This window comes from Amblyraja radiata, chromosome 23 (genome assembly GCF_010909765.2).
Source record: "Amblyraja radiata isolate CabotCenter1 chromosome 23, sAmbRad1.1.pri, whole genome shotgun sequence".
Classification (NCBI taxonomy): domain Eukaryota; kingdom Metazoa; phylum Chordata; class Chondrichthyes; order Rajiformes; family Rajidae; genus Amblyraja; species Amblyraja radiata.
Window position 1 is genome coordinate 3,386,860 of NC_045978.1, and position 10,000 is coordinate 3,396,859.

The following is a 10,000-nucleotide window of genomic DNA, read 5'->3' on the forward strand; positions in this document are numbered from 1 at the left end:
AGCAGATAGTTCCTCCAGGCATGTTGGCCGATTGAAGAGTCGGGGGTTATGGGGCGAAAGCAGGAGAATAGGGTTGGAAGGGAAAGATAGATCAGCCATGATTGAATGGCGGAGTAGACTTGATGGGCCAAATGGCCGAATTCTGATCCTGGAACTTAAAAAACTTCTAAGGGTTTTTGTTCGACAAAGTGCGTGGGCTTCAGCCACGTTGGTTAACTCTTCCCAAAATCCTCATTACCAAAGGTTAGCACAGTCTCGGAGTGGCCTGAGTTAGCACTGGCCCAGAGCTGCAACAGGTGAAGCAGGGAACTGCAGATGCTGGGTTTGCCAAGGGAAAAACTGAAAAATGCTGGAGTGACTCAACGGGTCAGGAAGTGTCCCTGGAGAACATGTCCTGCAGAGATGCTGCCTGACCCACGGAGTTACTCCAGCGTTCCTGTGTCATTCCATATCGGCAACACGAAGCCATCTCGGTTTGAACAGCGTTCTGAAGTGACGCAGACTCAACCATGTTGCCAAGAAGTGGGTGGACAGTCAGCATATCTGCCAGCTTGCTATTGAGGGAGTGCAGCGTAGGTTCACCAGGTACATTCCCAGGATGGCGGGACTGACACATGATGAAAGAATGGATCGACTGGGCATATATATCCACTGGAATTTAGAAGGATGAGCGGGTTTCTTATAGAAGCATATAAAATTCTCAAGGGATTGGACAGGCTGGATGCAGGAAAAAAATTCCCGTTGTTGGAGGAGTCCAGAACCAGGGGTCACACAGTTTATGAATAAGGGGTCGGCCATTTAGGACTGAGATGAGGAAAAACGTTTTCACCCGAAGAGTTGTGAATCTGTGGCATTCTCTGCCACAGCAGGCAGTGGAGGCCAATTCACTGGATGTTTTCAAGAGTTAGATAGAGCTCTTAGGGCTAATGGAATCAAGGGATGTGGGGAGAAAGCAGGAACGGGATACTGATTGTGGATGATCAGCCATGACCATATTGGATGGCGGTGCTGGCTGGAAGGGCCGAATGGCCTCCTCCTGTACCTGCGTTTCTATGTCGCCACCCTAGAGTTAATATCAAGTCTCCTGAGTGTTCATCATCTATTATCGCTACGAGTAATTTCTTCCCAAGATATCTTCTCCGCTAACGCACAGCAGTCAAAGTTATCCGTTTGTGTGAGCTACGTGGATATGGAACAGCGGCAGTCAATCCCCTTCATGTCCAGTCAGTACTATTCTGGTTGTTTTCACAGCTTATCAGGGTGCCCACGTGCTAAGAAAAGTGGACAGAAATTTACACCCACCAAGGATGATAAGGAGGATCCTGAGATGAAGTAAGTTTTCAACATATTGCTCTCCTCTGCCAGAAGTCAGCCCAGTTGTACCGCACGTCATCACCCCCTCCCCTCCCCCCCCCCCCCCCATCCCACCCCACCCCCCACCACCCCCTCTCCACCCCCCCCCCCCCCCTCCTCCCCATCCCAGACACCGAGAAAATCTCACTTTTCTACGGGCCTGTCCCACTTACGCAAGTTTTTCGGCGACTGCCGGCACCCGCCATAGGTCGTTACAGGTGGCCGAGAATGTTCGACGTGTTGAAAATCCAGCGGTGACCAGAACAAGGTACGACTCACGACCATACAGGCTTCACCCCGCGACATGTCGCCTGTATGGTCGTGAGACGTCTCCTCAGTCACCCAAAGAGTCGTAGCGTCTTTCTGGTCGCCGCTGGATTTTCAACATGTCGGAAATTTTCGAAGACCTATGACGGCTGAAAAAGTGGCGTAAGTTGGACAAGCCCTTGACTTGCACAGTAGTGGAGACTGCTTTGTTTTTTCTGCACTGGCTCGTGCCACTGCTAGCTGCAGAACGAGCAAGGGACAGGAACAACTCAGGCCTCTGTGCCATGGTCAGCAGGGCAAAAAATCTCACCCGAGTTTCTCTTTACAAAAGACAAGGTGTGAAATGAGGTGTCATTAGGTAATGAGGCAGAGGTGACGGAAGGTGCGGTTGGTGAGAGAGAGTTTGGAGATGTTGGGGAGGCGAGGTTAGCGGTGGGGGGAGATGGCAGGGTGGATGCCTGGCCACGCACACTGCTGGCTACAGAGCAGCTCCAAATGGAAGAACAGAGCTAAGTGATCGCTGCCGGACAGAACTTGTGAGGTAAGTCAGGCCAAAAACGTGAAGACATTTGAGAGGAACGTGTGTATAGGACTTAGGTGGTTTGTAGTTGTTGGGGAAGTGTGAAGATGAGGGGACAATATTGTTCAAAGGGGTCTTCTGAAGAAGGGTCTTGGCCCGAAACGTCACCCGTTCCTTCGCTCCAGAGATGTAGCTAGCCTGTCCCGGTGAGTTACTCCAGCATTTTGTGTCTATCTTCGGTTTAAACCAGCATCTGCAGTTCCTTCCTACACATTGTTCAATCTCGCCCTGGTACACTCTGAGGGGGCGTACTTAATTGTGAATGATAATGTTGCTAATGATAATGCTTTCTGACGATATCTCCGTCGATCTCAAGCCTGTAAAGCTGATAAGAGAGTGAAGTGTTTAATTGTCGTATACCAACTACTGAACAATTACATTCTTACTCGCAGCAACATAACTGGCCTATAAACACAATACACATAGATGATATATCATAAACAAAAAATCAATAAACTAGTATCCCCAATTGGTGTAAAAAAAAAAACCACCAAAAGTTCAATCAAAGGACTTTGACCAATAGACAATAGGTGCAGGAGTAGGCATTTGAGCCAGCACCGCCATTCAATGTGATCATGGCTGATCATCCACAATCAGTACCCCGTTCCTGCCTTCTCCCCATATCCCCTGACTCCACTATTTTTAATCGAGCTTTATCTAGCTCTCTCTTGAAAGTATCCAGAGAACCGGCCTCCAGAGAACCTGAGGCAGAGAATTCCACAGACTCACAACTCTGTGTGAGAAAAAGTATTTCCTCGTCTCCATTCTAAATGGCTTACCCCTTATTCTTAAACTGTGTGGCCCCTGGTTCTGGACTCCCCCCCCCCCCCCCCCCCCCCCAACATCAGGAACATGTTTCCTGCCTCTGGACCAATCTAGTACAATCACATACAGTCTCCAGAAGTACATAGTAGAAGTTAGTGTTGTGCAGTGTTCATGATTGTGTACTGAATGTGGATGATCAGCCATGAGCACATTGAATGGTGGTGCTGGTTCGAATGGCCAGCTCCTGCACCTATTGTCTATTGTCTAAGAGTCTGATGGTTGTTGGGAAGAAGCTGCTCCTGAAGCTGGTGGTCACAGTTTTCTCTCATACCTTCTTCCGGCTGGCGGGGGTTGAAATGAGAGCGTGGCCAGGGTGGTGCGGAGCTTGGATGATATTAGCTGCCTTTATGGAGGTCGTGGGGCTCGGTACCCGTGATGGAGCGCGCGGCGTCCACCGCTCTCTGTAATCTCCTTCGCTTCTGGGCGCTCGAGCTGCGAAGCAGGCCGCGCTGCCGCGGGTCTATACGCTCTCTACCGTACACCTCTAGATGTTCAAGAAACATGTTCAAGAAAGTATTTGTCATAAGGTCATAAGTGATAGGAGTAGAATTAGGCCATTCGGCCCATCCAGTCTACTCCGCCATTCAATCACGGCTGATCTATCTCTCCCTCCTAACCCCATTCTCCTGCCTTCTCCTCATAACCTCTGACACCCGCACTAATCAAGAATCTATCTATCTCTGCCTTATAAATATCCACAGATATCCATTAGTCGATGAACTGAATCTCCTCAATTGTCTAAGGAAGTATCAGCGTGACGGGCTGTCTGCGTGACTGCATCAATCTGCTGGCCCCTGGTTATTTTTATCCAGCTGCAGACAATCAGTTGGTTGAATCATAGTAACACAGAATCGTGAAGGCCAAAGTTGAGCTGCTTCTAACCTTCAGTCAGCAGCAGCGGGGCACGTTAGTACAGCATTAAGTGACGAGCACTTTGAACATTGAGAGTTGTAACCCCACCTGTGGTTGGGAAAGGGACTACCTGCGTAACTCGCTCTGTCAGTGCACACCTGTGACTCCGGATTCCACCAAGTGCCTCCTGAAGCCTTGTAGAAACAAGGAACTGCAGATGCTGGTTTACGGGGGGGGGGGAAAGACGCAAAGTGCTGGAGTAACTCAGCTGGGTCAGGCAGCATCTCTGGACCGGTCACGTTCTGGGACGGGACCCTTCCTCAGACTCGCGTTTCAGGTCTAATCTGAAGAAGGGTCCCGACCTGAAACGCCACCTATCCATGTTCTCCAGAGACACTACCTGACCCGGCTGAGTTACTCCAGAACTCTGTGCCTTCTCAGTAATCTAAGACGGACATTTTCCACATTCTCAGAGCGAGATTTAAAATATTTATTTATTTGCGCAAGGAGTTAAGTTCACTAACCCTAACCACCATTACCTCCTGGGTAACTGGAGCCAACTAGAGTTACTTTAACCAGGTAAATTGAAATAGGTGTCACCTTAAAATATAATTTAAAACCTTTACTGGAAAGGAAAATAAACATTGCTAATGCCATTTTGAATCCTGCACTAAACATGACAATTCAGCTCTAGACTCAGAATGAATCCCAGTTAGGATGAAGGCTAAGATAAAGTGAAAACATGGAGGCTAATAAAGGCAAGTGGATTTTCAACGGTAATGATATTGTGGGCCAGATCAAAGTGGCAGCCAACCAGAATAACTTCAACCAGGTGTAACCTTAAATTATGAAGTGATATGGTATACATTTTTTAGTTGTAAAATTTAAATCAAAAAGTGTCAGTCTACATGTGAGACTGGATCTGCAGCCATGGGTACAATAAGACAATAGACAATAGGTGCAGGAGTAGGCCATTCGGCCCTTCGAGCCAGCACCGCCATTCACTGTGATCATGGCTGATCATTCACATTCGGTACCCCGTTCCCGCCTTCTCACCATATCCACTGACTCCGCTATTTTTATGAGCTCTATCTAACTCTATCTTAAGATTAGAGAAATATAACTCTAAGCATAAGAGGGATGATTATCCTACTGCCTGCAAACAGACAATCTAACCCTAAGGAAAAAAAATGTCTTAAATATCAACGTTGCCAATTTAACACAAATCGATTGCGATTTCTGCTTGAAGTGGCTGAAAGAATGAAGATAGATTTAGCAAATGATCGTGGAAACTAGCACGTTCATTGAAGTAAGACAACAAGATCTTAAATGAAAACACAGAGTGCTGGAGTAACTCAGCGGGTCAGGCAGCATCTGTGGAGAACATGGATAGGTGACGTTTCACAGAGTGCTGGAGTAACTCAGCGGGTCAGGCAGCATCTGTGGAGAACATGGATAGGTGACGTTTCACAGAGTGCTGGAGTAACTCAGCGGGTCAGGCAGCATCTGTGGAGAACATGGATAGGTGACGTTTCACAGAGTGCTGGAGTAACTCAGCGGGTGCAGCAGCATCTATGGAGCTAAGGAAATAGGCAACGTTTCGGGCCGAAACCCTTCCGGGTTTCGGCCCGAAACGTTGCCTATTTCCAGAAGGGTTTCGGCCCGAAACGTTGCCTATTTCCTTAGCTCCATAGATGCTGCTGCACCATAACTCAGTGGGTCAGGCAGCATCTGTGGAGAACGTGGGTAGGTGACGTTTCACAGAGTGCTGGAGTAACTCAGCGGGTCAGGCAGCATCTGTGGAGGACATGGATAGGTGACGTTTCGGGCCGGGACCCTTCTTCAGACTGATTGTGGTAAGGTGGTGGGGGGGGGGGGGGGGGGGGGGTGGGGGGGAGAAAGCTGGAAGAGAAGTGGGGGTGAGACAAACCCTGCCAAGCGTTAATGTAAACCCTAACACACGGTTCATCTCCTTTTACAATATAAACTCGTCATAATTAAGTCATCGGCTTTGAACGATAAAAGTAAGAAAAAGAAAATCTTTTCATTTAGAAATAGTAGTGATTGTACATCTAAAAATGGCACTTGGCGATATGACATGTTTCCTGTTGGTTATTATCTACTGAGATGACTGCTACAATGTTGGCACGGCAGCAAAACCTTATGCTGACGACGTCCACAAATCCCGGCTAAAAATACACACTGTTGTTCTATCCGCTAGTATCACATCTCTGCACATTCAGCACCCAGAAAGATGAACTATTTTTCAGTTACTTCCACTCCCAACACCTCAGGCGGTCAGGAACGCTTGGCATGAAATCTATTAGCTCTCATAATGAAAGCTGGCCCCATCAAGAATGTTTCATTGTCGGGGGAAGAAGGGTCTCGACCTGAAATGTCACCCATTCCTTCTCCCCAGAGATGCTGCCTGTCCCGCTGAGTTACTCCAGCCTTTTGTGCCTGTCTTATGCTTTATTGTCATGTGTCCCAGATAGAGCAATGAAATACATACTTGCTGCAGCACAGCAGAATATGTAAATAGAGGACACTGTAACCAATATAATAAGCGAGTGAGATAATAAAACGTTCTGGGTTAGGGTTAAGGTTACGTGCCTGTCCCACTTACGCGACTTTTTCAGCGACTGCCGGCACCCGTCATAGGTCGTTGCAGGTCGCTGAAAAATGTCAACATGTTGAAAATCGAGCGGCGACCAGAAAGACGCTACGACTCTTTAGGCGACTGAGGAGACGACTCACGGCCATACAGGCGACATGTCGCGGGGTGAAGCCTGTATGGTCGTGAGTAGTCGCCCAAAGAGTCGTACCTTGTTCTGGTCGCCGCTGGATTTTCAACATTTTCGCCGACATGCAAACGGAATATGACGGGTGCTGGCAGTCGCCGAAAAAGTCGTGTAAGTGGGACAGGCCCTTTAGGGTTAGGGTGTATATACACATACTCACAAATACACACATATACAGATCATATATATAAACACATACACGCACACATATATGCACAAAGAAAAAAAAACAATTCCTTGTACACTTAGGAAGAGCAGTTTGTAATGTCTAATGTCCTGTTTTGGGATTAGAAAGGTGATTTTTCATCCTCCCTTTCTGTAGCGCGAGAGGAGAGCTGTTGAATAAATATTGCAACAAGATAATGCTCAGTATTATCAACCCGTCAGCAAGTGAAAATCATGTACACCTTCCAAATCTGAGGAAGGACATTATTGCCCTAGAGGGAGTGCAGAGAAGGTTCACCAGACTGATTCCTGGGATGTCAGGACTGTCTTATGAAGAAAGACTGGATAGACTTGGTTTATACTCTCTAGAATTTAGGAGATTGAGAGGGGATCTTATAGAAACTTATAAAATTCTTAAGGGGTTGGACAGGCTAAATGCAGGAAGATTGCTCCCGATGTTGGGGAAGTCCAGGACAAGGGGTCACAGCTTAAGGATAAGGGGGAAATCCTTTAAAACCGAGATGAGAAGAACTTTTTTCACACAGAGAGTGGTGAATCTCTGGAACTCTCTGCCACAGAGGGTAGTCGAGGCCAGTTCATTGGCTATATTTAAGAGGGAGTTAGATGTGGCCTTTGTGGCTAAGGGGATCAGAGGGTATGGAGAGAAGGCAGGTACGGGATACTGAGTTGGATGATCAGCCATGATCATATTGAATGGCGGTGCAGGCTCGAAGGGCCGAATGGCCTACTCCTGCACCTAATTTCTATGTTTCTATGTTTCTAAAGGGCCCGAAGATAGACACAAAGTGCTGGAGTAACTCCACAGGACAGGCAGCATCTCCGGATGGAAGGATTGGGTGACATTTCGGGTCGAGACCCTTCTTCAGACTGAGAGTCAGGGGAGAGGGAGACATAGAGATAAGGACGTCTAAGGTGTGAGAACGAGACATCAAAGGAGATGGAGATCGAAAAATGAGGGATATATGCTTGTTAGCTAGAAGAAGCTGACACCGAAACATACAAAGATAAAATTTAACCGAGGGGACAATCACACTGCTCTGCGAAGGGGGAGGAATGGAGAGAGAGAGAGAGAGAGAGAGAGAGAGAGAGAGAGAGAGAGAGGGAAAGCAAGGGTTAACTGAAGTTGGAGAAGTCAATTTTCATACCGCTGGGGTGTAAGCAAAATATGAGGTGCTGTTCCTCCAATTTACGCTGGGCCTCACTCTGACAGTGGAGGAGGCCCAGGACAGAAAGGTCAGTGTGGGAATGGGAGGGGGGGTTAAAGTGCTGAGCAACCGGGCGATCAGGTAGGTCTAGGAGGTGTTCAGCGAATCACTTGTGTGTTCAGCCAAAGGGCCATGATCCTCTGATGGAACATCCTGGTCAGCTGCCAGAATATCTCCTGCTGAACCATCTGAACGTCAATATCTAATCTTTTAAGAGGTTTTTATTATCAATTATCACAATCAGTAATTTCTTCCCAGATTTCTTCTCGACCTACACATGCATCTTCATTATTGCTTATTTCAATTCACAAAGTAATTGCTTTTCCCAGATGGGGTTGAAAAACTGGAATCCTGTAACATAAAGTTGAAGGCCAAATTATATTCCATAAAATTGTTAACGATCACTAATATTCTAGTGAAGACGATTGATAAATTGATAAATTCCATAATTTTCCTTGTGTGGGGGGGGGGCGCCGGTGCCGACGTTGCACCCCTCACCCCCTCCCCCAGCGTTGGGGGACAAGACCCAACGGGTCCCACTTGGTCTATTCTATAATATTCCTGACGATTACTAATATTCTTGTGATGAGTATTGGTCTTTCATCCAGGATTGTGGAAGGAACACATTCCAGTTTACTCAAGTTGTGTTTGTAGGACGGTTAATATATAGAACATGGAAAAGTACAGCGCAGGTTCAGGCCCTTCGGCCCACAATGTCCGTGCCGAACATGGTGCCAATATAAACCAATCTCATCTGCCTGCCATGATCCAATTCAATCAATCAATCAATCAATCAACCTTTATTGTCATCTTGCAAAGCAACAGTTGTACAGTGCAAAATGAGAAGACGTTTCCCAGGGGATACCGGAGCATCGCACATGAAACTTAAAACATTTCACACATAATAACAGTAAAAACAATCCAGTCCCTGATGAAACAGTATAAATAGTTAAAAGCAGGTAAAACAGCAACATTAAAATACAGTAAAAACAATCATTAAAATGTCCAGGGCAGCTGATTTGAGTGGCCAGTGCCAGAGTTATTAAAATGTCAGTGCAAAGCTGCAGAATCAGGTGACTGTGAGTACAGAGTGACTGTTTAGCAGCCTCACAGACTGTGGCAGGAAGCTGTTTAGCAGACTGGAAGTCCGGGCTTTGATGCTACAGTATCTCTTGCCTGACGGCAGGAGATCCAGGTGTGTGTGTGGAGGGGGTGCAGTTTGTCCTTAGCTATTCTCAGAGCTTTTTTCAGACAGCGGCTCTGGAACAGTTCCTCCACTCCCTGCATATCCAATTGCATTATTACATATTGTATTTATGTTCCTTTCATCAACAATCTCTGCGTTGTACATGGAATGAAGGAAGGGATTTAAACCTCCGACAAACGTTTGCACTGGTTCCATGTTATCCCACTTTCTCATCCTCTCCCTACACACTAGGGGGGCAATTTTACAGAGGGCAAGGTAGCCTGCAAACCCGCACGTCTTTGGGATGTGGGAGGAAACCAGAGCGCCCGGGGGAAACCCACGCCATCACAGGGGAGAACGCGCAAACTCCACACAGACAGCATTCGTAGTCAGGATGGAAGCTGGGTCTCTTGCGCCGCGAGGCAGCAACTCTACCCGCTGCGCCACCGTGCCGCAAGTGACCTGAACACTATGCCCACCCTTCATAATACTTGTTAGTGACGGCGTCGGATGCTTATTTACGAAACCTGGCGCCGTCTCAGACGAAGGCAGAAAAATGTCCTTAATTATTATGAAGTCGAACATCTCTGAAGCAGAAAAGGTGGCTGCGTGCATCTGTGCATGCCGCATTCCTGCTCTCAAAGTGCCTGCCATGCAATCAAATTTGTCCACCAACAAATTCTCATCAAATCAATCCCTCGCAGAAAGACCTGTTCTAATAGTTAAGGTGAAATGGCTCCATAAT

The 10,000-nt window shown here is 47.2% G+C and overlaps 1 protein-coding gene across 1 annotated transcript in view; it reads left to right on the forward strand.

Moving 5' to 3' along the window:
• Positions 1–1,128: 1,128 nt before the first annotated feature.
• Positions 1,129–10,000, forward strand: part of LOC116986151 (myelin transcription factor 1-like) — a 29,457-nt gene continuing 20,585 nt past the window's right edge. The window contains exon 1 of the mRNA XM_033041352.1: positions 1,129–1,332. Within this exon, the coding sequence (XP_032897243.1) occupies positions 1,190–1,332 (143 nt within the window). The 5' untranslated portion in view covers positions 1,129–1,189. The remainder of the gene's footprint in view (positions 1,333–10,000) is intronic.